This window comes from Platichthys flesus, chromosome 5 (genome assembly GCF_949316205.1).
Source record: "Platichthys flesus chromosome 5, fPlaFle2.1, whole genome shotgun sequence".
In the NCBI taxonomy this organism is placed as follows: Eukaryota; Metazoa; Chordata; class Actinopteri; order Pleuronectiformes; family Pleuronectidae; genus Platichthys; species Platichthys flesus.
The window spans coordinates 22,356,209-22,383,857 of NC_084949.1; the positions used below are offsets into that span (position 1 = coordinate 22,356,209).

At 42.1% G+C, this 27,649-nt stretch overlaps 1 protein-coding gene across 4 annotated transcripts; it reads right to left on the reverse strand.

The window, feature by feature from the left end:
• Positions 1 to 377: 377 nt before the first annotated feature.
• Positions 378 to 26,967, reverse strand: tmem131l (transmembrane 131 like). Of its 4 annotated transcripts, none has more exons than XM_062388071.1 (34): positions 26,780 to 26,967; positions 26,012 to 26,085; positions 22,544 to 22,587; positions 15,442 to 15,513; positions 13,159 to 13,282; positions 12,943 to 13,059; positions 11,719 to 11,823; positions 10,773 to 10,850; positions 9,535 to 9,688; positions 9,236 to 9,294; positions 9,049 to 9,154; positions 8,867 to 8,969; positions 8,509 to 8,629; positions 8,195 to 8,365; positions 8,040 to 8,106; positions 7,760 to 7,883; positions 7,594 to 7,663; positions 7,391 to 7,500; positions 7,194 to 7,263; positions 6,914 to 7,047; positions 6,525 to 6,667; positions 6,233 to 6,419; positions 5,770 to 5,955; positions 5,507 to 5,656; positions 4,865 to 5,411; positions 4,656 to 4,768; positions 4,307 to 4,476; positions 3,998 to 4,204; positions 3,743 to 3,821; positions 3,173 to 3,279; positions 2,922 to 3,054; positions 2,447 to 2,517; positions 2,132 to 2,322; positions 378 to 786 (listed from the first exon to the last, which is right to left on the reverse strand). In XM_062388071.1, the coding sequence occupies exons 1-34, from the start codon at positions 26,901 to 26,903 to the stop codon at positions 478 to 480; spliced, it is 4,620 nt and encodes a 1,539-aa protein (XP_062244055.1). In that variant the 5' UTR covers positions 26,904 to 26,967; the 3' UTR covers positions 378 to 477. The 4 variants fall into 4 exon arrangements, with proteins under 4 accessions (XP_062244055.1, XP_062244054.1, XP_062244057.1 ...); XM_062388070.1 differs by having other exon boundaries at positions 8,040 to 8,109; XM_062388073.1 differs by having other exon boundaries at positions 2,189 to 2,322; positions 26,780 to 26,965.
• Between the last annotated feature and the right edge of the window lie 682 nt (positions 26,968 to 27,649).

Genomic DNA, 27,649 nt, shown 5'->3' on the forward strand with positions numbered 1-27,649 from the left:
TGTTGAACCGGGCCTTGATGCTGCTTATTAAGGCTTCTGAGATAAATCTGCCCCCAAAGCCTCACTGATGATGGTTCTTTAGATCTATGCCCCAAACTGAATTGTTCAGAATTGAAAGGCCGATTCAGATAAACTGCAGCTCGCTCTGACAAATGATTCATTAAGTTTCAAAGAGCAGCCAAGATGGAACGGCAGGAGGGTAAATTATTAAAAGAAACCGATGTGCCGTTCAAGTACAAAACCTTTTTTTTTTATTTTCTATGATCAAAACTGCAAAACATCTAGAAAAATATACAACAAATGGTTAACCTTTCACAACATTAAACATTTGAAAATGGGAACATAAAAGAAAAGAAATATTCACATTTTCCCCAATATTGATAAAAGAACATTCATTTTTATTTCCTTTCTTTTACATATCAATGTTTTTGTTTTTTTATACGTTTGCCAATATTGTTTTAAGGTCTGCCGTTGCTTTTAAACGTCTCCACAGTAGCCGGAGTCGTTGGAGAGCTGTGAGTTGGAGCTGCGGTTGGAGGAAGAATTCCATATGTCGAGGTTCATGTGCGGGCCGAACGGGTGGAAGCTGGAGTACTGCATCGGTCTGCAGGTCCCCTCTGGCTCCCGGGTGAAGGGAGAGTGGGGAGGGGTGATGGGGGACACGGGGGACATCGGGGCTGACCTCTCCGGCTGGAAGTGGCTCTGGTAGGGCTCGATCTGCGGCGTCCAGATGGATCCGAACAGGCTGGACATGGGGGAGAGGCTGCGGGTGCCCGAGAAGTACGGCTGTGGAGGAAGAGGGAAAACATGAACTCCTTTCTAATTGTTGAAGCTGGTTTCAAGGCTCAGGTGTTACCGTGCACAGTCGTATCTCAGCACCTGTAAGAGCTCTGTGCTGCCGTTGAGCATTTGACAGTTTGCTTCCTGGAGACATTTTGCATAATTTAAGTCTTGTCCCTCCTTTTCAGCTTAAGGCATTCGAAAGCACAAAATGAACGTCCTCACCACGGGACCAGTAGAAGTATTCTTTTTTTTCTTCTATTGTTTAATTCTGTTTTAACTTCCCGCAATTAGTCTAATTGTCCGAACTACCCCCCCCCCCCCCCCCCTAAAAAACAAAACAAAATGAACCTTGGTTCAGTTGGATCCGGACTGACACCACCTCTTTGGGTTGGAGTAACTCTTGGTCCTGTGGTTGGGATCATGGTCGGAGGAACCCTTCACAATCGTTACTTTGGTTCTGACCAAACAGAAACCAGGAAGGAGAGCAAGGTTTCCCTCCATCCTCAGCAAAGTAGTTCACATGTACTTGTGACCAGCGTTTAAAACACTTGCTCTGTTACTACAATTTACTGAATTTCAACAATCTACTAACAAACACCAGATCTGGTTTATCGAATCGGCTGATAATCCGCTCATTAGTAACAGGAGAACTGCAGCAGCATGCTAGATGAAGCAATTGAGTGAAAAGGAGAAGCAGCAGATAAGAGAAGTTTATAAAAAAAAACACTGTCTCAAACTGAGTCTATTAAAAGACATGAGATGTTCCTTATTTCTGATATAAGAGCTGAAAACTTCCCCTTAAAGGAGCGGGAGCCGAGGAAAGAAGAAGCTTCTGCACCAGCCCCTAATGCTGTGGTTACATTTTAAATTATAAATCACAGTGAACTATTTTGTGAGAACCTGTAATTAACCATAGTTGCCCTGTCCTCTCTACCTGTTCAGTGTTTGCCAACAGTCGTCCCCATACAGATGTAGTGTTTAATGTTCCAACTATTTATCAACTTTAACCGTAATATTACTCATTTATGTTTAATTTAAGACAACACAACTTAGACTACATCCTGTAGATCGATATTTTACTGTCTGCTGCTCAAAGACAAACGTTGTTCTTTTTAAGTTTTATACTTATTCATAGAGTTGGGCATTATTAATTAAATTTGACAGTTTTATGTGAAACCTTAATTAAAATAATTTGATGTATGGTTATGTAGATCATCTAAATGTAACTTAACATATGCATATATAAGGGTTTTTGGTTGTTGAGGAAATAATCTGTATATATTAATCAATAGACAGTATAATGGTTAGGAGCAGCTCTATGCCACAGATGTACATGTATCTCTTTTACTTTGGTAGAGGTCATTGAGGTGAGACAGGTGTGCGCTTTGGGGATGTGAGTCGTCACCTTGCTGCCCACACATGCTGCCGTGTCCCAGGTGGAGGGGGGTTCCTGTGGCTGTTCCTCAGTCCAGCATGTCTGGTTGCTCTGTGAGTTCTGAACCTCCTGAGCTGGAAAACCACCTGGAAAAGTTCCATTTCCTAAAAAACGTGAACAAACAACATGTACTGAGTTTCCATCCATAGACAACTTTAAGGACCCAGAATTAGAATTAGACATATCAATATAAAACTGGATAAAATTAAGCTACACATCAGCTGGTACCTATGAAGTTGGTTTCCTCGCAGTAGGGATAGGGGTTGTTGCACTGGGTGTTTGCACTATTCCAAGTAAACCTGCAGGAAACAAGGGAAATAAATTCTCAAATTATAAACGAGTACCATGCGCCGACACCTCCTGAAAGACATTTGAAGCAGACAGGGGTGTCACTTACATACATGTGCCGCAGCCATTTAATTCAGGAGATTAAAGTTAGAAATTTTTATTAATTTCGCCTTTAAATTAAAGTTTATTGTGCAGCTAATAGAAACTTAATCATTCTGTTCCCACAATGTGTAAAATACAATAACAGTCCACTTCTCCTTTAAAGCTGCAACTGATTTCTGACACTAGGGGGCAGACGAAACCCACCAGATTGCTGAAAGATAGCTTATCATGTGTTTTGTTGTCCTTTTTATTGGCTGTTAAAATAAAAACATATATTTGTAGATTTCAACCTGATATGCAATCTAACACTTACCCATTATACGGTCTGGTGGGGGGTGGCCGAGGTATGTAGGGGAGCGCCTCAGTGGTGTTGTATCTGAACTCAGTGGTGAGAGGTATGGACGGAGCCGACCACGTCTCCTCAGGTAGATACTGAGTGCTCAGGTCTGAGGAAGAACACAACCACTTTACATTAGACTTTACAGTGGAAGCAATGGAGATTTCTTATAGTTGAAGTTCAAACTTTGCTCCGGAGACACAGAGGTTTGTTATGAATCTCTTTACCCATGTTTCTTTCCATTCCTGCAGCAACAGAAGCAAAACTGGGAACAAAGCTGGAGGCTGGGGGGTCTGAGCTTTGGCACATGTCCTTACGGTACAAGTTGTTCATGCTGAATGAACAGAGGAAAAACAAAGGTTACAGGTCAAACACAACTTTGATAAAAACAATTATTCTTCACATCAGTTTACAATTTTAGTTCAAATCTAATATAGTTTTCAAAATTAAACTACTTTGTTTTATCGGATATACTAAAAGAATAGATTAAAACCTCCCTGTATAACTTAACTATCTTTTAGTTTTGACTAAATTCTTAATTACCTATTTCACTTTATTTTATTCAACTTTAAAAGTGCTGTGTACAATCCAAATATAGAAAACTCCTTATATTTTTTATATTTTCAAAAATATTGTCCAAATTAAAAAATACATGAACATGTTCATTTTCTACTGACCATCTCTAACAAACCCTGAAAAGTTTCCATGGAGGTTAATAAAATCACTAGAGCCTATTGTATCCACGTGAGTGAGCGTGTGTGGTGTGTGTGTGGGGGGGTGTGTGTTTACTTTAGTACCTTAGAGCCTTGTAGTTAGTATTCATGTTCTGGTAGCAGTCTCTCTCCACTGGGTGGACATTGTACTGCATGGAGTCCCCTGTAAAACCAAAGCAAATCATTATTGTAAATCATTCTTATCTGTAATAAAATTACAGTTACTGTTGAGCCACAGAAAAGAACCACTAGACACTCAAAGGAGGAAGTTGTGTAGCTCTAATATCAAAGTTTGAGTTCCTGTATTGATAGACAAGGCCGTGCGTAGAGGCACCGTACTTTTTCTAGATGAGGTAGTGCAGGCGTGTGTCCTGGAGCCGGGGTCCTTGTCTCCCTCTATGCTGCTGGCACTGCTCCAGCTGCCCCAGCTCCCCCTGCTGGCCCTCACGCTGCCTGACGAGCTCCCGGAGTCCGAGCCTGACTCGCACACTCCACCAGCGCGTCGCTCTGGGGCACACTTTCTCCTCGGGCGGGCAGGACACACACCTGTCAGACGACAATCAAAGTCAGTGATGTAACACTCAATTGTCAGTTGTGTGTGAATCTGTCAGGCTGCAGCAAACTGCGACAGGCCAGGTGTTCTCCCACCGTTTGGTTTCAGGGGGGTTTCGGCACTATGACTAGGTTTTGGTGCTTCTGGCTTGGAGCTGTTGCAGCAGCGGTTCCTGTTCCGGGGCGCGCTGACGATTCGCTCTCCTGTTTTCCACTCGGGTTCCTTTTCCCTCTCTGGCATCACTAGCATGTTGTGCTCCGGAGCGCTGGTGCAGCAATCACACAAAAATATAACAGTTTAGTGATGACATCACCGTGTTTTTACTGATGTAGCTCTCTGCTCACTAATTTAATATTTCTAATCAAAGAGCCTTATCAACAGTTATTTCACTATCAGAATTAATGTTCAGAGTTTCATGGATAAAAAGTATTCAGTGACGTCTACCTGGAGACAGCCTCTGTCTTCCTGCGATTCCTCTTTCCCTTATTATTCCCGAGTGCAGTGCCAGTCTCGATGCTCTGTGCTTTCTTTTTCTGGCCTTTGGTATCTTCTCTCAGCTGCAGTGTTAAAAACAATAAAAGGGATTATAGATATTGTCATAAACCCTTCTTCAGATTGTATTTTTCAATGATTTATTGTACGCTGTTTCTTACCTCCAGTTCTGAGCTGTCCCTTTTGTCAGAGGTGATCTTCTCTGCATAGTGCTCAGTGCAGCTCTTCTCAACAGGACTACACACTAACAGACCTGGTCTAGGTCCTGGACTCAGTGTGACGTTGTGTGGGAAACCAGCAGGCATTTCCATGGGAAACATAACTGCTGGGGCTCGACCTTCTATAGTGATATGGGGCTCCTCTTTAAAGTCTGCGGGTTTCTTTTTATCCAGCTCGGTGGTGAAAGCTGGTTCGTTGTTGTTGCAGACGTCGGAGTCCGGGGTCAGGGGAGCGTCTGGTGTCAGGTCCTCGTGCTCTTCATCCACTGTCACAGCGCCACCTGCTGGAGACGAGCTGGGCTTGTATTTGGAGTAATAAAGCGAAACTTTGTGTTTCTTTTGGGTTTGGGCTGGCGTAGTTGCGGTGCCCTTCTTCGTGGACTGAGGACGCTGGGTGGGGCTGTTTGCCAAGGCAGGAGAGCCACGCCCCTTTCCTTTATCAGAGGTGTGACAGGTGTCCACGTAGCTCTTACAACTTCCCTTTGTTTTACTGCACAAAAAAAAGACACATTTTAAGAATTTTTAAAACACAAAAAAATATCAACTTTACATGGAAAAGATAACCAAAACCATCACTGGACATACTTCACTCCATTGGGTGTTATATTGTTGACAGAACCATTGTCCCGGGACAGGATAGAGTTGTGGTTGCTTCTGATGCTGGGTGTGAAAAACTCAGTCAAGATGTACTGAGCCTGATGGAACGCCATCAGACAAACACCGAACAGCGAGAAGCTGTGGAGGAAAGAAACACAAGATTTGTAACTACAAGAAAAAACTGAGGATTGTACCGGAGACTGATAAAATGTTCGTGGAGGAAATCCTGGAATAACTGAGAAGGTACTGACCATGTGAAGATGAGGGTGATCACCCAGAAGGTTTCCTCCCAGCTCGGGCCGGGAACCACCTGAGCACAGAGAGGCAACATGTGGTGCGGCAGGGTCACGTTGAGGGTGAAAGGAAAAGAGGTGCCACGGGACGTCACCAGGGTCAGGTCCCGGATCACCCAGGACGAGGTGAAGTCTGGGGTGAACCTGAGGAAACACCCAATCAAATAGGAAAATTAATACAACTACTACTTTGTTGTGATGTAAATAAAGTAAAAGGTATGAAACTAAGTAAAAAATACAGCTGATAGAAAAAGTTAAATTGTGAAAATGCCCCTCTAGGATGTAAAACGTATGTTTACTGGCTGTGGTTGAATGAAATAAATCCTCCCTTTCAATTATATGTCACCATTACTTAAATACTAAGTGAACCAGATTCAAAATTTCCTCCGTAAACAATCCATTACGCTTGAACTCCACTTACGCGATGGTGATCTCTGCGGAGGTGTTGTGGTCAAGGCTGAAGGAGCGACACTGCAGCACCTCAAATCCAAATCCCTGACACTTGTATCCATTTATATTCATGAACATGACTGTCAGGGGAAGCTCTCCTGCATTCTCCACCTTGAAACTTTTTCTGATGGCGAACAGCGGCCTGTTGGTGCGCAGACCTGGGAGCGACATATGGGGACAGTTGAGACATTTGTGAAGCAAATACTTCTAACTAAAATCAAAGACAATAAGTTTTGTATGTTCGATGAAAACAATGCTCTCACCATCGCGACACTCCATCAGGGTTGACTGAGGGACGTTGAAGCGCAGCGAGGCTCCCAGGCCCGGGAGCTTCCCTCCAATTCGGAGCAGCTCTTTGGCCCCTTGGCCCTGAACCGTCACCATGTCGAACACAGTCAAGTTGTTCCTGAGGGAAAAAAACACACAAACCAAGACCTTATTTTCACACCTTAGAAAGAGAGAAATGAATCAACAGAGCACCCAAAGCCTGGTATTTATTAGAATAACATTATATTTCAATATTGACGATCGTCTGTGTTCTCATCATGAACCAAATTAAGTGAATTGTGGCTTGAAGTATATATAGCAGATGCATTAAAACTGTTGGGGAAAAAGGATGATTATATTCCTCCTATTGGGGTGAATTAAATACCTGATGACGAGAATGGTCGTGGTGGGTTTTTGTTCAGTTGGAGTGAAGACCACAGCGACCTCTCTGGCCTCCCAGGGCTGCAGCAGCAGACGCAGGACACCCCCTTGTGACATGGTCCCCATATTTTCACTCTCCTGGGGGCAGGATAGGCAACATGATTAAACAACATTAAAGCACAACAACAATGACAGTGTTCTACACGTGTCTCATGAACCAACAGTCAGAAAGCTATGCTATATATTAACAGTGCCACAACTTTATTAACCAGGGAGGTATTTACCTTTGGGGGAGAAGCTGACAGAGAAAACTCTGTGGTGCTGATGTTGACCGAGAGGGGGCTGATATTAAACCTGCCAAAGGAAAACAATGCGATTTTAATCAGAGCAATATGCTGGAGCATCGTGGCACGAAGCCGCTTGAGCAGAATTTGATTGAATCATTGGCTGTGATGTAAAACAGTGACGCTGCTCTGCGTACCACTTGGTCAGGAGGTCCAGAGCCTCTAAAGGGGCCGGATACAGGGAGAGGATTCTAATTTCTACAGAGACCACAGAAGAGGAGGGATTCTTCAGCATGAAGGTCTTCACCTGAAACACAAAAAAACAACTTCAAGCTTAAAATCTTTCTTAAAAATAAATGAACTATTATTTTGAGAGCAGAGTCTATAAGGAGTTGCCCACCTTGCTCTCATTGACTGGTGTAGCACCAAAGTCCAGAGCAGCAGACGTCTCCACAGGGAGTCTGGGCCACCTGAGAGAACACAAACATTCATCATTTATGAATGACTTAATTCTGGGAAATACACATCTTCAAGGTTCACAATGGCATGAAAAGGCTAAGACTCACCTGCAAGGCAGTTTGTCTTTGTGGTTCTGCCATCGGGAGCAGAGCTCAGCTGCCAGTTTGCTGTCGACCGCCCAGGACGAGAGGTAAAAGTCTGGGAGGAGAGAACGCTGCCACTCTGAATGACCTGATGTGAGAAAAGGAAAAAATATATATATTAACATTAAAATATGATGATGTTTTTAGCAGTTTTCAACAATTCTATTTCAGAATTTGAAAAGCCAAAAAATGTAGATGACTTCTAAACTTTTTATGACTTTGCTCAATGGTGATGACAATTTACCTGTTTCAGACAATCTGAGAGGGCAAGGTCGCCCACACTCTCGCTCCGCCTCCAACACCACCTTCCCCTGCTGGGAGAATGAACAAATCATTACACCACTGCACTGATCCCCCATCCAACATATTACTTACTAACCACTTAAGCTGCCATTGTACCTTGGAGGGAGTAGAGTGAAAGAGGAGGGGGACGTGCAGAGCTGAGCCGAGGCTGGTTTTCAGATTCAGGGAGGCCAGTTGATTGACTGGCAGCGCCCTGCTGAGCAGCTGGAGGGACAGGATCCGCCAGCAGCCCTGGGGAACTGTCAGTGGACCGCTGAAGTTCTTCACCTGACCAACAGAGGGAGGCAGAGATATTAGTGTCATAGCCTGTCCTTACCTTTACATCCTTGTGGTAGAAATAAAGTGTTTTATATAAAATAACAGAATGTTTACTGGTCACCATCTGATCATTATGGTGCTGTGGTGCATACCTTCATTACTCCGTGCAGTTTCTGTGAGAGGCTGGCCTTCATCACAGTGAGCGGGAGCATGAGGGTGTTCGTCATCCACACGTCCACCAGGTCGGCATCTCTTTGTTTCACCTGGAACAGGCTGAATAAACCCCCCCCCCCACGATTATTTGCAGGAAGACAAAATAGTTTTAAAATTGAACTATGGTATATTATTCAGTAACATATGTTCAACAATTACTGCTTATTCAGTAGAGACAATTATTATAAATGCATGTTTACTATCAGGTGCTGGTTTCTATTTGCAACTCAAATGTTTTAAAAAAATTGAAAAAAATATAAAATAAGTGAGTAAAATAGCAAAAGGTCTCCACATTACCTGTGTGTGATATGTAGTCCAGGGAAGCTGTAGGTTGTCCTGTCCCCCAGAATATTTAAACCGATATGACTTGTGCATTTTCTTCCATGGCCTGGCAATGAACCTGACAAAGAAACGTGTTAAGACATTCAGGTTTCAATAAAATGTCACACCGCAGGAAGTGAGAAATTTAAAATATTCACCTCTGCAGCCAAGGGTGGCAACTTCAGTGAAGTTTTTTGCCTCTGGTCTCAGATGAACCTGGTTCACTTCTAAGCTGACTTCCCCTTTTGATAGCACCTGCATTTCCTGGAAAGATAAACACATGTATAAAAAACTGAACAATTCTACTTAGAGGCTGTGAAAAAGCAAGATAAAGAGAAACCCCACCTTTACATAGAGTTTCTTGCCTCCAGCATTTAACAAATACACTCCTATATTTGGTTCCCCTGTAGGAAACAAACAGACAAATACAACTGAGCACATATATACATTTTATAATACTAATTTACTGATTAGTTCACACAGTAATAAGCGATCAAGTTTACAGTGAGTCTTCCGATATGAAAATAATTAGTACATTCAGTCCACGACAGAATCAAGTCTGACTGCAAAGACGTTTACTGGTGATTTTAGTGGAGGATGACAAACTGTGATTGGATGTTTCTGTTTTGGTCGCAGACACCTACCTACTGCAGCCTGTCCAGCAGTGGGGGCCACCAGAAGCACCAGAATATGCTCAATGACGTAGGGCTTGAGCTTGTCCAGGTCAGTGGGCCGGTCACCACGGGCCGACAGATTAATCTGCAGACTGAGGCGCTCCTCACTCTGGAGGCAGGACCCCTGGGACGGGACAGGAAAGACATACCAGTCACGCACCGGACAGATTCGGATAAGAACATGGGAACAATGAGAAGCTTAAGAGTTAAGTAAATAAACAAAAGACAAACAAATGAAAAAGTGAAACATTTTGAAATTTTTCTTTTTCTTTTTAGGAAAGTCACAGGTGGTAAGGTTTCATTGCTGTTGACCAACTGTCACTGAACACTGAGGGAACCGGAACAAGAAGGCAGTAACCTAGCAGTGCCACCGACCCTGTGACTAACACCCTCATAAAACTGATAGATCACTGGAGTGCAAATCTGACTTGGCTTGCCTTGCTGACGACCAGTGGACAGACGCCCTGGCTCAAAGCCACTAAGGCTCAAGGACGTCAAAAGCAAAACCTAATCACTTGAAACCAAGTTTGCTGCTGCATTCCTTCCTGACTGATTTAATCTGAGTAGAATCGACACTGACCAAATACCAGTTCACTATTTTGTCAGTGAAGGCCTGAAAAAAATAACAGAGGAACAGGTGTTGATCTTGGATATAAGCTGAAGGTCGCAGCTGGGACACTGAATGGATGATTTCAATCATGACAACATAGTTTGGTCTGCTGCGGTCTCTTGCGTCACCAGTGCTGCGCCGCATGTGCACTGGGAGCCCCAGGTCAATTATTAATTCTGTTGAGAAAGCAACTGAAAGTCTGGCGAGAGACCTCACCCTCCTCAGAGGCTCTGGAGAAAAGTGAAGGTGCTGCCTTTTCAAACTGACATCGTGGTCTGCGTTTCCCTGTAAAGCAACTTGTTTTCTTCTTGGGATATTTGCATTAATTTAGTTTTTTTGTTTTATCTTTGCGTCTGTTGCATGTTAGAAACTTCATCAACATCACAAGGGCTGGCAGGAAAATGACAGGAGCAACTGATTCAGACATTTACAATCTCACATACGGTCCTTCAGGCAAATGTCATTAAAGTGTGCAGCATTCAGTGCATGTCTGAAAGCAGCGATAATCTTCCCTCTGTCAACTGAAAAACCACTGTCTCCAAATTCAAGCATGTTTTAGTTTTCAATGATCAATTCAAGGGCGAGTGAAAAGAATTACCTGAGGGCTGTTAAACAGACTCTTGGGTAAGCTGCACTCCAGGAGTAGACCCACAATAGTGATGTTGGAGGCATCTTCCTTCAGGAGAAACATCACAACAAGCAGATTAATGACTGAATATAAACATTGAAAGGATGTTTGACTGAAATCTAGTGGTGGTACAGTGTATTACACTTTATAGTACAGTGGAAACAAGTTAAAGTGATCACGGATATACTGATATAGTGTCAGCCTTATCTTAAAAACTTGATTTCCCTCAAGTTCTGGGACTATCTTACAGAAATGCAGAGCAATACATTATGAAGATCACTAGGATACTAACTCTAGTCTTTAAACATACTGTTAAATGTCCTGGTAATTACAAACCCCAATGCAGGCCATGCAGGGGAGGGTTGAACATTCAGTTAATCAGTGTTTAAACCTGTATGTGAGAGGCTGTCGCTGTACAGCAGTTCCAGTCTTTAGTGATTTCTAGACCTTCAGGTTCTTTGCACTTGGCCAAACTGACATTTTGCAACTGCCCCCCCACTTCCTGTTGTGGCAGGGAGGATCTATTTCAGATACCTTCTCACACTTCCACTGCGTTGGCTTGTTTCTAAAACCATGCACTCGTTTCTCATTCAATTACATGGTGAATTACAAGCTCATATAATTTTATATTAATTGTGATTAACAGTGTTTTTGATTATCATCTACTGGTAAATATTTATTTCTTGACCATGGAAAGAATTCTAAACATTAAGTGGGATCCTTCTTGCCGTCTGAGCGCACATTCAGTAATTTCACAGCAACAAGTGCTTGTCAGTGTGTACCACAGAGTCTGTGTGTTTGCATTCAGCCCTCGTTTATCAGGCATGGCAGGAAAGAGGAAATCAGCTGTTTCCAATGATGAGCCGTTATTTGCTTATCTGTGTGGCACGCACAAACCATTTGTGTAAATACATACCTGAGTTTGGGTCAGCTTAATGCTCTGGATTTGAGGGAATAGTAGCAGACTATCCTTTCTTTGAATGGATTTTAATGACCCCCGATGAACTCCTGCCCCAAAAAGCTGGAAAAAGAAGAGTGAATATTAATAAAAAAAAAAGGATTTCATCACAGTCAACAGGGGAAACAAAGGAGCTGTGTCTTTTATTAGGCCTGAGCTGAACTTTCTAACATGCTAGGTAATGTTTTTGTTACCTAGCCAATTAAAAAAATAAGTTGGCTAATAATGTAACACCACAAAGGATGTAGCAATTTTGTATGTTATTAAAGACAATAAAAACACCAAGGGTACCATTATTTAAATTGTGGAAACAAAATAACAAGTGGGCGGATGTCACCGACTGACAAAGTGTCAACAGACAAGTGTGAAAGTGTGCAAAACACACACGCCAGTCCGGTGTTGTTGGGCTCTGTGTTAACATTGAAAAACAAGTGAACGTGAAAAGGGTGTGGCTGCTGGAGGCTGCACATGATAGTCCAAGTGGCTGCGTGCCTGGGCGTGTTCATAAGCACATTTCAGAAATACTGTGCAGGTTTGATACGGGATGGACAACATTCACAACTAACTGCTTGTGGAGTAAATCATGTGGAGTTTGTAATTATTTTGCTTTGGTTCCACTGCGGTTGACCAAGAACACAATTCAAGAAGAAAACAAGCTTCCAAGAACTGACATCGAAACTTCTGAAGAGTAAAACTGAAGAGAGAATACATAAATCCAACAACGGTAAAAAAAGGTCAGCTAAGATCGAGTGGCTAAAGTGGAACTTCAAGACCGAATCTGTGACTTGAGTGCAGTGAGTCCAGAGGATGCAGCAGTTAGCAGCATGTGGATGAATATTTCTGGACCACAGTCATATTTTTATAGTAAAACTGAGTATAAACAGAGGTCGGTACTGTAAACAAATGTGTTTTTGACTTCCTTTGTTTAAGCATGTGCATGTGGGATGAAATTGAAATGCGGAAAAACAAACATTGCTGATGCTGGTAAAGTTCAGAGCAGAAGCCTGGTCTGCTGTTAGCTTGATGTCTTAATTATTGAAATAAAAACGTTTGATGAGACTAATGTTGGAAAGCTCATATAGAGTTAATACAACAAACTGGTGAGCATCATTCAGAAGGGCCACAATTCATTTCAAACAGGGCCCTGAGGCTGTACAGAAGGGGTGTATGAATGGAACTGACCTGGTATGACAGCAGCCCATGGGCCGATGTGTTTATAAATAATGTGTTTTCTACATTGCCCTCCTCAGACGGGAGGAAAATTAGTTTAAAAGATGCCTTCCCTCTGGGTGGGATCACCTGGGAAAGAGAAAGAAACGTGAGCACAATACAGACACACTAAACATTTGAACAGAATTCATTCTGAACACTGTGTGGTGCACACATATGGAAACTTACTCTTCTGTGAAAGGAAGGTATGTAAAAATGCCTGCTGGATGTAAACATTGACAGCAGTGTCACAGGAACTTCCTGGCTGGGGTTGTGTATATATATGGTTTCAGCTCTTGGAAGCCCCAGCGGTCTGTAAAGACAGAGAGAACAGCATCATAAATAAATAACTTCTCCACTCAGCTTTTACCCAGGAAACACCGCGGTAGCCAGCTGAAAACCTGAAGGTCAACAACCAAATTTATAAAAGGCCCGAAGTTGTTCTCTACAGAACTTTTCTGTACAGTGTGAGTCAGCTTCCTCTAACTAACCACCATCTTGCACATTCGGAGTCGGGGGCTGTGCAGTAGCGATTGGGAACTGAGACACGGTAGTGAGGCCCTGCTCAAACACAGGCTCGACCAACCGAAAGTCAGTCTCAGCTGTTAAAGACGTTTCAGTAAGATTATGAAACATCGAATAACTTATTGGAAGCAAACTTACCAGAAAAATTAACACTTAAACACCAGTGTGACAAGAAGTACCTAAAACAACTCAAAAATGTTTTTAGTTAGGTCCATGTCCTATCCACTAACATGGAGGAGGCAGGATTTATGACCCCAGTCACTAGGGGGCGAGCAAGACACTATGGCTTCACTTTTGGGGGCTGCCTATGTTTATATACAGTCTATAAATAGCAGATACTGCAAACTAACTGCTTATCGAGTAAAACCATGCAGATATGGACATAAAGTAGGAAAACATTTTGAGTTGGATCAGCTCAAACATCAGATCTCTGGAATCTGTAATTTCTGATATAATCCACCATATAGACTGACACTCAACTTTTACGGCATTGCAAAATAAGAAACCATTTCATTTACTGTACCCTGCCACAAGCTTTTCAATTGATGATGTCAATACATTTAATTAAAAAGACTGTTCACAATCTAACCTTCTGAAGTACCGTGTTCTCACAAATGTATGGAAAGTACTTTCCTATGGGCTATATCAAAAGCTGACTGGGTCTTAAGACATAATGCAAAGTATATGCATGACTTACCGTACTTTTTATTCCTTCGATATAGAGGGGAGGGTTGTGACATTTACAAGAACCTCTCTACAACATAATGCAATTTAACACAACAGCTTTGTAATAAATACGGCCACTTTGAAGTCTTTATGGTTCAGTGTTCGTCGAGTCTGCTCCAAAGGGGGTGCAGTGTCATTTTTATGTTATACTTAGATGGCAGGGCTCTTGTTGTTCTATTGGAATGCATTTTAGAATAAAGCTGTCAGTGGTTGTGGTGCTTTATTTGCACACCTGGTACATAACCTTTAAATGTGGAATGTAAACACATTGTTATATGAAGCTTAAAATACCTGTTTTTACTGCTTTTAATTTAATTAAAAAACACATTTATCTGCCCAGCCCTGCTGTGCTTTAAACAACACAGCTACTGCAAACTGTTCAAGTCGAAAAGGCAGCGGTAACGCAGAAGCCTGTGCAACAATGATGACACTATGTAAAATCGAGCATCACTACAGCAAAGGTAAACATTTAGGAGACTCAAATCATGCCCATGTTGATCGGAAAACAGACAAGCTCTAGTAATAAAGTCTATTCAGAAGCCTGAAATAACACACTCGAGTACTCAACCAATAGGACAAGGTCAGCGCTGAAAGCCCCACCCCCAAGGTTTATATACTTGCACTTTCCCCAAAGTGGGGACTATTTGGGAAGTAGAACGAATTACCCCGGAACACAATTTAGAACCTGCAATTTTAATTCAGTTCCTGCATAGGTTCCTTGTTCCAGGGGAAAGTTCCTGCAGTGTAAACACAAGGCTGCAAGCTGGTGGTCGACAGCCAGTGTCTTGAGATGGAACAGAGCTGAACACAGTCAAACACCAAGAAGCACATGGAGTTCAGTGAGCTGATGTAATCAAAGCTGGTCTGTGTGAACATGTGTGCTTCTCTCTGCAGAGGGAGGCCACAAATACAAAAAGGATTTTTCTGTTCCTGGGAAAAGAACACTGAACTATAAATTATTTTGTTAAATTGATTTTTTTTATACACGCACTGTATATGGGTCTGCTCGAGGTTCCAGTGCCTACTTAAGGGAGAATGTAGGGGCTCTGTAAATAACATACAGGCTAGACTTGCTCTATATGAAATAGCGCCCTGAGATAACATCTGTTATGATTTGTTGAAATATAAATAAAACTGACTTGACGTTTCAGAACCAAATGAATAACATGGATGCTTGTTCAGACACGTCATATTAAAATGAGAAATGAGGGCAGTACTTACTGCGTTCCGAACTCCAACGCTGGGGGCTGAAAATGTAAGGGCCTCCCATTCTCAAGCGTGTATGGAATGGAGCTGGTGGAGAGAGGAAAATCACAATAGGAATAAAAATTAGGAAAAAGGAATAAAGTCATATTTATTAAGTTAAAAACTGAAAACAAACACTTGAGACAAAAGCATCAAGATGTTACATTTTCCAAACAACTTAAGGCACGAACACTGTGTCCCCTTTCTGGCCGAGCATGTGACAGTTCACAGGGATGAATTAACAGTGATCACGGCCTCGGGCTGCTTCACAAACCATTTACTTGCCTGCCTAACAAAAGAACTAAAAAAGAATTAACTATCATAGGGAGATGTGAGGCAAGTAAAGACGATTGATCACTTCCACATGAAAATAATTACCCAAACTAGAAAAAAGCTTTGCGTCATCGTGCGAGGACCTATTTAAAACTCCAACACAACAATATTTACACAATGTTCCGTATAATCAGGGTATTCTGGAGATTTAATCATTCAGAACTTCAACCAGCCAAACAATTTTTTGATAAAACTTCCTGTGTACTCACAGGTATCAGTTTAAACAGTTATACCATAATAAAATTACCATCAAGCTGGGTTCATAAATCCAACAATTTAAGCAATTTTTATGAATATAACATCACTTTATGAATGTAATGGCATGGAATCCATAAATATGTGGATTGTGTGAAGTCACAGAAGCTCCTTTAGGTGCTCCACTGTTTTTATTGGTGACGCTGTGGAAGATATGCAGTGCTAATGAGCTTGGGGAACGGGTGCTATTAAAAAAAAAACTAAAAAAACAGGGAGACAGCAGCTGATTTGTTGGTGCATGCAGATCTATATTTGTACCCGTGTGAAAAAAGTCTGAACTCTGTTGATAGATGACTCAAACAACTGTTAAGCAAGTGAAAAGAGGGTTTGAGCGTTCGTGGATCACTAGTAATGATAATTCAGATGTCTACGATCTCCCCAACATACTGCCACCTCTGCATTTTCATTATTTCACTAATGCAACAAAACACATTTCTCATTTCATAATTCAGGAAACGGTTATAGCAAGTTGTGACGCTCGTAAATATTACTTCTAACTTCAAACTGCATGCGTCATGGGACCATATTTAATTAGCTCAAGATGCATAATGACTGTGATACCCCTGGGTGCATTAAAGTCAGGGAACATGGAATGAGGGAACATTTTGTGGATTTAGAGAATTATTACACATCAATCAAACATCCAGCCAAAACCAAAAGATTACTATTTTACTGTCACATGTCACAAAGACAATCAGCAAATCGTGACAGTTGAGAAGTTTAAATTTAGAGAACGTTTGACACTTTCAATTGAAAAATGTACAAAATAGTGAAAGATCACCATTTACACGTATTAAATGTGTCGGATCAATCAACTAATTCTTTCAGCACCAATCTAGTTTACCATCAAGGGTGACAAATGGTCCGGTCCCCAGCACCAACACCAATGTGAGGCCTGGGCTTGTTTTGTTAAATATGCAGGGTCATTTCTATGCCATTTATTAAAATAATAGTTTGTCTAAAGATGTACAAAAAAAATGAAGTGCATTAGTAAAGACCTTCACTAGAACCTGCAGCACAATTCAATATGAAACCCAAACGGGTGAAAGGACAAGGAGGCAGCAGCATAAGAGAATATGAAGAAAACTTCCACATCAACCCAGCTACAATATAAACGGACATTGAACGAGAAGAGTCTGTTTTTTCTCCGTCAACACCATCAGCACCAAATCTACAATTTCAACAGATTACAACTTCTGCGTAGTTTCCGTCACCACATTATTTATTTATTTTTTTTTCATTTCCTAGTCAAGTTCAGATTATATTCATGACAAATTTCACAATTAATATTGCAGGAGCAAGACAAATCAGTCAAAGTCAGTAAAATACGCTGCACATAATGAATATGGAGCAATACTAAGAAATGGGAAGTTAAGCGACGGGCAGCAGGAAGTACGAATACTCTCGGCTGCATTTTGCCCACAGCAGCAACACCACATCTGGTCGATTTAAAACGTAACCACTCTTCTACCAATGACCCTTCATTAAAACACACAACCTCATCTACAGCTGGTTGCAAAGACACACACAGGGTGGTTAAACGTCTTGAGGTTTCTCCTGACCATTACAGTATGACCGTACATGAATTGAGCACCGGATTATTAAACATGTTAGTAACTACAGTTCCTCATACTAGTCACCAATAGCCATCTGCCACAGATAAATAAATATATATATATATATAGCATCGGGGGTGCATTACCTGGAAAAGACAAGCAGACTGTTGGTACGGGAGAGAATAAATTCATAGTTTTAGATTTGCAGAACAGTGGTTAAAAAAAATAGTTTGTGAGCCATAAATCCTACTGCAAGATATCATACTTGTTTCACCGACAACAGAATAAAATGTGTAACTGAATTGGAATTCCGCTCTATTAAAATACTGTATATGTGAGAGAAGCAAACAGGTAAGTGGCAACATTCAGCAAACTACTCACACTTATGTCATAAAAAATGGTGATGACTGTACTCTGCAACCTAGCGAGACTTAGCAAATTCGATCTACTTTCTATGGAAAGCAGTTGTTCTAGTTTTCAACTACATCCTCATTAAGCCATACACAACGTTTTGAGCCAGTCTGCTTTACATACCAACTCCCTTGATAAGGTTGGCAGTCTTCCTGATGTTATCCTTATAGAACGTTCTGTAGAAAAGTTTTAGGTATCTTGTTTCACACACTACCTTCAGGGGTAAGTGTGATTCGTCCCAATTTTTTTTTTGCAACATGACAATGATCACAAACATACAGCCACAGTTGTGAGAAACTATCTTAAGCCCAAATAAGAGTCCTGCATACAGATAGCCGGGTTCCCACAAAGCCTGTAACTCAACATCATTAAGTCCTCGTGGGATTAAGTGAAGCGACAGATGACCCCGAGCCTAAATCCACAGAACTGTGCAATGTTCTCCAAGAAGCTTGAACCGTTCTACCTGCCAAGTATCTGGAAAACCTGTGCAGAAGAGTGGGAGAACTGGTCCCAGCTGCCATGAAGTCCAGAGCCTCAACCGTGACAAGCAAATAAATTTAATGTTTCCAGAGCTGTATTAGGGGGTTGTGTGAGGAGATTATATTGGTATAAATGATTGCTGACACATTCTCCCACTTCTGGGACATGTGTCATTAGGCAACTCTTCATAACTGGAGCGGCATGGACTTGAATGACTTAAAGGTTAAACAAGAAAAAACACATGGACACTGGAGTTTAAAAGTTGTTGAGTTTCATGTTCAATACACTTAAGACTCACATGACAAGAAAAAAAAAAAGAAGGTCCGTGTCATTAAACTGGTGATAACTTTCAATTATTAACAGCCACACACTGGTAATGAATAGTTCTGCAAATATACACAACAGATGCAAATATTAGGGGAAATTATATCCTGTCAAGGCAGCAAACTCATTTGCCAATCTAATTTATAATGTTTGCAGAAGTTCCATCGTTTTACCTGTAATAAAAATGTCTGTACATAATGAGGCTTTTGTACAACTTCCATTAGAGACGAAATCTTGATAAGTCATTAAAATGTATCTGAGTTTAGGAGTGGCTCTTACTTGACAGCAATTACAACCAAATTTAGAGTGGTTGGAGAACTGCTGAGACAGCCAACTGAGTGATGTCAATATGCCGGCATCTGTTCAGTCTGTGTCGTTCAGATCTGTATCTTGTTTTGATAAAAGTGGTTGAACAGAACAGCATGTACTACTGGGAGAGAAAAAAGAATCATACACTTGACGCACTGTATTGGTGAAAGACTGATGATTAATTATATATTCTGCACCACATTAACTGCCACTTGCCACCTGTGCCAAAGCTCAAGTGAACTGGGTCACTTTCTGAACAGCAGCTAAGTGCTTATTGGCATTTTAAAAAGGATGCAGAATAGAAAAGAGGTCAATGCTGAGACAACAGAAAAGAAAGGCTCTGACAAATATGAAAACCCCCCAAAAAGCAATCTTCTCTACCCTATCTTTCTTCCGCTCTGGTTAATCAATAAGGGCAGCTTTCTGCATTTGTGCCCTAACAAGCATCAAGATAGGAAGAACAGAGAATCTGCTCAGTCGTCATATGAAACCACAGTTTACATCAGACTATACTGCGCTGGGACGAGCAGACACACAGGCAACTGGGGCAACGCACAACAATGTACAAAGACATCAACTACTTGTCAGACTGTAGGTGCCGTTTTACTGTGGAGGGGCAGGTGTGAAAACAAAGTTTAACAAGTTTGGCACCGGTGACTGGGGCCCGGCTGGGATTTCTGAGGGTCTAAGCCAATATGTTATTAGGGTGTTAAAAAATTCCGAAAGCATTACATCAGGCACTATATATATATATATATATATATATGAAATAATTTTGTAAGTGAGTACAAAAATGTTGTTGGCCCCTTAAGACATAGAAATGTAATCTAGTCTTGATATTTTACAGTTTAACTTTAAATAACCACATATATCACACGATCTCCAACTTGATGTTTTGAACCTTTGCTGAAAAGCAGATTGTAGACGTCTTATTGATAAATCTCTATAAACAATCATTAGTTTATGTATATATACATATTTGAAAGTAGCATAAGTGTTAAAAACAGAAACCTTTAATGTAAATATACGACTGAATCACTCATGTCACTGTAGGAAAAGCACACGTCAGGTGTAAATGATGAAATGAATTACTGGCCCTTGGACAGAACAGAGTCATTGTTAATGTGATAAGGAACACCTGGACCGTTCCTGCAGTGACCAGTCAAAATGTCAGCTGTGAAAAAGGCCTGTGACGACTCGCGAGCAGTGTCAGGTTCACATCAAGTGTCAGGTTCTTGTTGGTGAAGGGGAGGGGGGGCATTACCTCGTCATTTGTTATGTATAAGTCACTTAGTCTTTTCTGTGAACTCAGCAGCAGCTGCTCTTGAGGAAAAACTCAGTCCCTTGACAAGCGAACCACTGAGCTGTAGTCCAAAGGTTCTGTCCACTGTCACAGTACAGAAATAACAAGTTATGTTTGGCTCCATTTGATCCCCTGGATCTCACTCAGTGTTAACGGTGACCTCAGCCGCGCTACAGGCAGAGAGGTCAGGACCAGAGGAGAGATCAGGTCAACTGATGTTCACACGTTTGTAGAAGGTAAAGAAACAATGAGAATAACAGTGAAATGGAAACCACATGGCACAGCAACACTAGTGCCGAATGGTTAACACAATTACGATAGCTAGGTTTGTGTCGGAAAGATCTATGGCTTTTAAATTAACACAATAAAGGATGAGGGTATTATGGAAAATGACTGTAAAACAAGCTCATGAGACGATAAGTGGAGCCAAGACCTTTTGACACCAGACTGGACTGAGAAGGAGATATCATTAACCTCTGCATTTGCAGGCGGCTCTGCTCTACAGGCTGGAAGAGAGTGATGGCAGGCCTGCTAAGTACCTGATAACCCAGGCACGAGAGGCCTCGCAGCCCACAGCTCTGCAAGTCTCGAGTTCACCCGGCAATACAAAGCCTCTATTGCTTCTCAACTTCCCTGCATTTAAAAATAGGAATGACCCGGATGCAGGTTTTCTAAACAGATCTGTAGTCTTCACGCTGATATAAAAGGGTTATTTTATTCAACACTGGAAATCGAACTCCACAACCAAAGAAGATATTTAACAACTTTTTTCGAAGGACATAAGAGCAGCACCTAAAAATAAAATCTATGGATTTAAACATCAAGTACTCCTTTGAAAATGCTAAAGTTCTGTTCTAACATTACTCACAAGGAAAGATTTTCCAAACAGGTGTGGACCGAGTCATCTTGCATTAACTAATGGGCATAATGCCACTATCATGTTGGGTTGTGTAATAGAACTACTGGCATAACTCATCAGCAGAGCATGACACACATCTTGCAGGGACAGGTTAGCTGAACTTCACCCAACATGCTGAGGTACAAACCTCAAGGCAAGAGAAGGGTTAAAAAGGAACACGGTGAGCTAGCTGTGGTATATGACAGACGGGGCTCGTTACATTACTGACATTGCTTCTCTAAACAGAAAAACAAGGAGCGGAATGTGTGCAACTATTCACTAAGGAGGTATAAAAAACCAGCCTGTAGCAGTGACATCATCAGCCCGTTACCAAATATGACCACGACTTGGTGAGATTTTGCTGTGAACATCCATTTTCCCAACAATTTTCCTACGGGAAAGAAATGCAGCTGGGAAAGACGGACCTCCCCTCTGTTTTCTTTCAAGGAGTTCTAAAATTAGCCAGGAATTTGGTTCTGTGCCTCTTTAAACACACGCCCCCCCCACCCAAAACTCTCTCCGTCACACACCCCCCTCACTCACCGGCATAAACAACATACAGGGGAAGACTTTTAAAGGGCTTAATAGAAACCTTCGGTCGAGCTACCCTGAAACCACACCAGGTCGTTTGTCTGAGTGAATACAAAAACATTTCACCTTACAGCTGCAGTGTAACTCTGCATAAACCATTCCAAGAGCCGGTACTATAAATTTCAGAATGTTGTATATGTTTAAAGAACGTTGGAGCATTTCTTTTTTCAAATCCAGAGCACAGTTATTCTTTGGTGATGTAGGGGTAAGCTAGTTTTTCCACTGGGCTGTTCACAAACTGAACTCATGCCACGGCTCTGGTTTCATTCTGTGCCTTACAGTGTAATTCTGGGACACACCAGAGGAACACACTTCAGCGTGATGCAATCTGTATGCTGGTTTGCTGTTTTGTTAGTAATTATGTGGCTTGGTGGAAACTCCACCTACTCCCAAGTGCCACTCATGAACAGGTGGAAACCTCTCATCATCTCCATTCACTTTTATGATTGCTGAATGCATGTGTGGCTTTCTCTGACCAATGTTTGCACTAGGAAAGTTAGACTCTTTTTTTCATGTTTTTTTTTTTTAGGTCAGTTTCATCGGATGTGCGCAGGAAGCCACAGACGAGCTTCAGTTGTCTGCTGTTCCCACAGAGAGTGAACAAAAATATGAACCTACCTGTCTTCTAGAGGAAGACCATCTTTTTTCCGCTCCCTCTCCACCTAAACATGAAAGAAAAGACACATCATTGATCACAGTTCGAAAAGTAGACTCCAGCCCATGTTCTACTTCCACACTGTAGCCTGGAACAAAACCATATGAGGAGATTGTGGGATGGAGGTGGCCTCGACATGACAAACTATCTCCTAAACAAGACGTACAATGCATATTGACACAACACCAACTAGGGCTGATATAGTTGATATTGTGGATGGATGGAATTAAAATGTGTTAAGTGGCAATGACATCACTCCTTTCTTTACTCTTTTAAGCAGTCTTGGATACCTTGAAGGGAGATATATAAATCCAAGTTAGTGTTGTGATTATTACATCATTATTATTTCCAGTGGAAGGCAGCAATGCAATGGAAAGAATAAAAGCAACAGCCCATGTTGCTTTGTTTAGAGATGAAGAAATCAGGCACACAATGCAACACAATCACTTCCAATATTTGAACATGGTGCCGATTTAAAAAGTAAGACAACAAGCAGAAAACATTAATCTGCAAATGATGTCAGACAACAGTGGTTTCAGGAAATCCCAATTTGTTGTTTTGGCAGAGTATACTCTCCACAGAATAAAACCATGAACATCCGTTGTCACACTGGTGATAAACAGTGTTTACAGTGTAAACAAGTTTGAGACCACTTTCTCATTCCTACAAAGAACAGAGGATACTTCCAGACATCCACACATTTCACAAATCATGTCAACTTAAATTCACTGGGATTTAATCTAGTTATTCTTAACCATGTGCACACGTCTAGCCATTGCCTAACCAGATTACACTGTGGATGTCAACATACTGCATGTACTGAGTTCATGTCTCTTCAGAGAACATTTGACCGAAAGTGCATTACAGCTTACGGACTTTTCAGTGTTGCAGTGTTGGCTTGGATCAAACCCTGATTGAACACTGGTGTGTTAACGCCGCCGCAAATTTGAAACACGGAAGCTAATGTGGAGAAGTGTGGTCAGTTTCAGTTTCGGACAGTTTACTTTCACTGACTGGGGCTTGTTGACTGGGGATCTGAGGCAGTACAAACAGCAAATATGTTTAACAGTCACTGACCTGACCCAACATGGAGGCGAAGGCTAATTATTTTGATTGGCCAGTGGGCTCAGACGGAGAGGGCCCTGTTTTGTGCCAGGTTCTGGGTTCTTGCTGAGAACTGAATGCTTCGAGGGAACATGCAGAGCTAAAGCAGGAAACTATGTGTGAAATGCCCGAGTTCTGACTGTCTGCCAAGTATGGTAAAAACTTTATGGGCTCCGCTTTGGCTTCATGATCACACACAAAACAACACCAGTGGGACATATATGTTATATAGTAGCTGTCTGAGCAACATTACCATGGAGCAGGTTCTGTCGGGCACTTTATTGCCCCCTCACCCATCTTTTCACCACCTCACTCAATCCAAATACTAACATAAAAAAAAAGAAAAAGGAAATGACATCCTCACAACAGCAACATGCTGCATTTGTGTGATAATAAAAGAGACTGAGCCACATCATTGTTTACTGATGTAGAAACATCCTTTATGACTGGCTTTAGTTTAATAAGCCAGTGTATGCAATGCTGCAAATCAAATAGACGGGTTGCTATATGGCCCGACTGCAATTATATGATCTTTGCATTGCAATGGTACCTTGATTTGTAAGACATTTTATTCAATGCATAACCCAAAACAAATACATTTTTATTTCTTGACTGTTTAATCTAGAGGCCCTTTGGAATTATTGTTTTTCAAACTTTGAGATAAAATTTGATTTTATCTATAACTACACATGCCTTGTCGGAACCTAGCACAAGCTACAAGTCTCAGCTTGAAAAGCTCCAACTGATACATCAATTTTATCCTACAGTGCCTCCAGCAGCTTTAAAGCTTGGCAGGTTAATAGCTTCGGTGAATAAGAGAAAATGTATTTTCCTGCTGATTAAGCACAACAATGACAGCACACATGATGCTGCTGTTTGTGGCAACAGGTGAGCAATTACAGGCAGGAGGAATATTCAAAAGGTAGAACAACAGTCAACAGTAAATGAATCGGATTCTAGATGTAGGGATTTTAAGATGAATGTAGGGATTACATTTTTTAGGACAAAGGTTTGTATACAAAACACAGCACCTGGAAACTGACCTTATCCAGCATTTACTAGGGGACTAGACAATACAGATCTTAACATATTGTCCTTAGTCAAAACCATAACATGAGGCAAAGTTAGGAGGGAAATCAAAATAGCAACAATTAAACTGTCTATTTATGCTCACATCTGCTCAGGTATGACTGTGGGCCGGATCTGAAATCAGCTTTAATTATGTGACACTGCACATGACCCGGCATCCCCACTTCAGTGAGCCTGCGGCAACATACAATACTTAAATAGCTGACCAGCAGCAGCAGGGTATAGAAGAAAGACATCCAAGTCATGCTCTATTTCACATAGCCCATGTAACTGAGACAGTCCCTCCATTCTCTGCTGCCTAACCCTAACCATGACATCCAACAATGTCAACAATTCTGCCATCTGCCAATTGATCGGCAAGGAAGGGACGAGTGGAAAAACATGTCCGGACGCACACATAACCAGACATAACTTCCATGTTAACTATTTAACAGAGTATGTGTGTTTGGTGGAAGTCTGCGCTCAAATCTTCCCCTTTGCTTCCAATGCAATCCCATTACCACCGCTATCTGTTTACAGAGCCCTGCAGAAAATTGCCACACCTCCCCCCCTCCAGGTAACATGACAGTCAGCTGGTGACCTCATGACAGATCAGTAAACACTACCCTCCAGCAATTAGTGCTGGTCTGTCTTCAACGACCAGTGATGAACACACCCCCAGTGATGATCACACCCCCAACTGCTTGAAAATGTTTAAGGAAACAGGAACTAAGTTTCTTTTAAAAACTAAAATAAAGAAGCAAATCTTGCAAACTAAAAGGAGGAGCAGAATAACTGGTACCTAGTGTGAAAGGAGGCAGTGCAAGCGTGCTCCCTCTCTCTCTCAGTGTGTATTGGGGACTGAACTCCACAATGGACACTATGTACAAAAGAAAATAAGGAGGAGCCACATGGCAGGTGGCCTCCCGCTCTGGTCCCAGTTCAGCTCAGAGAATTGATCAGTGGCTTCTTGTTCACCAATTAAAAACATGTGCACAAAACTGTAATCATAAAATTTTGGATCTGGCGTGGATACTGATGTTCACGTAGACAGAATACACTGAATATACACAGAAGAGGCGAGCTGCAAAAGTGGAGGCAAACAACAATAGAAGATGCACACGTGTTCGTGCATGTGGCTGCGTTTGCAAATGCTGCGGTTCTATAAAAAGGTGTTTCTGCATAGACACACACACAGACACACACAATCCCATTTCCTCCTCCATGCGATAAGGCGGAATGGGTTTAGGGATGATTACCTGAAGCGGGGCTAGTGGCTCTGCATCCTCCGGCTGCCAGACCTCGACCACGCCGGTGGACATCTGACTCAGAGCTTTGTGGGAGCAAGAGATCAACAGTGAGACGTCGGGAGGTGGGGAGGGGGATTTCAAATAAAAAGACACACGAGTAGAGAATACAGGCACGTTAACACATCGAGATTTATTAGGATGCTAAACAGTGTGATCTGGTGTATTGTTAAGTGGAAAGCAGCGAGGTGACAGGAGAGGAAATGACTGAGCCCCCCCTTCCTCTGACAAAGGCTGTTTGCTAGCTGCTCGCGGAGGAGGAGGAAGGCTAGCTCGATGGCTAACGAACTTGGAGAACACATCTCCCGTGGCCGCTGCGCTACACACGACTACAGCTCGCGTGTGTCCCCGTGGAGCTCGTGTTCCCTCAAGACAGAAAGGGACAAATACCCTGTTTAAACCCCGGTGGTTCGTTTGTCCCCCCCTGTCTGAAAAGTTCTGGTTTGGTAGAGAACCAGAACAAGGAACTGGCAGCTAGCATGAACGAGCAGAGCTGACACACACACACAGCTCCAGCCCTCCTTTAAAAATATAATAACACACCTCAGCCACTTAAATATAATCTGAAATATTTTAACACGTATTTATAGTTTAATAATTCCCCTCGCTAGCATCCGCTGTCAAGTCAAGCTAGCTAATTGTTATTTTTTTGGTTACAGTCGTGTGTTTTTTTTTTTTTTTTACGCATAGCGAAAATAAAACTAAAAGGTGAGCACCGACCTTGCAGCTGCGCCCCTCCGTGCTGCACGCACGGTAAAAGTAATTGCAGTATTCCTAGTAGTATATTGATCCAGGTCTTCCTGTGACAGTGGCCGCCCGGTTGGAAGTCCTGTAGCCCCGCCATGCTGCCCTCTCCTCAGCTAGCGACCAGCCGTGTGTTCCGCCGCGTTGCTTCTTTCTTCTCTCGCCGAAGCAGCAGCAGCAGCGGCGGCGGTAGCAGCAGCTCCCTCCCCCTGTCCCTCCCTCCTTCCTTCCTCCCTCCCTCCCCTCCTCATGCAACATCCACAAGACACTCACAACAACACTGAGCGCCGTGTGTCCGCTGCTGGAGGCAACACACAGCTGATGCACACACAACATGCAAGGATACACAAGTACAATGTCCCCTGCAGTGGTGGGTAGTGATTCATTACTGTGCTCGGGCCCCTGGACTTCACCTCTGTCCTTAATATTTTACTGTACACTTTCACTCGCCAGCACCTCAGAGGCATAACAATACTCTCTCTTTGCAATACACTGGTTTATGTGTAAACCACTTTGCTGGTTATATTCTCCCACTGTATATTTTCTGTTTACACTGTCTATATTAGAGCATGTTTAATTATTATTTTGGACTGACCTCTTTGCTGCTCTAACATGGTACTTTCCCTGCGGCGGGACTAATAAATGATTATCTTATCTTATCTTATCTTTCTTTTCTTAAGATAAGTCTGGTACCTGGGGATCTTATACAGCTGCCATGTAGTCGAGGTCAATAGAGGCCAAACAGTTGTTTTTACCCCCGGGGCTCCACAGAAGGAAAATAGTTCAAACTAGCTAAACCTCAACCAGCAGTGAAATGCTGTTGCGTCAGTGCAATTGTGCACTTTA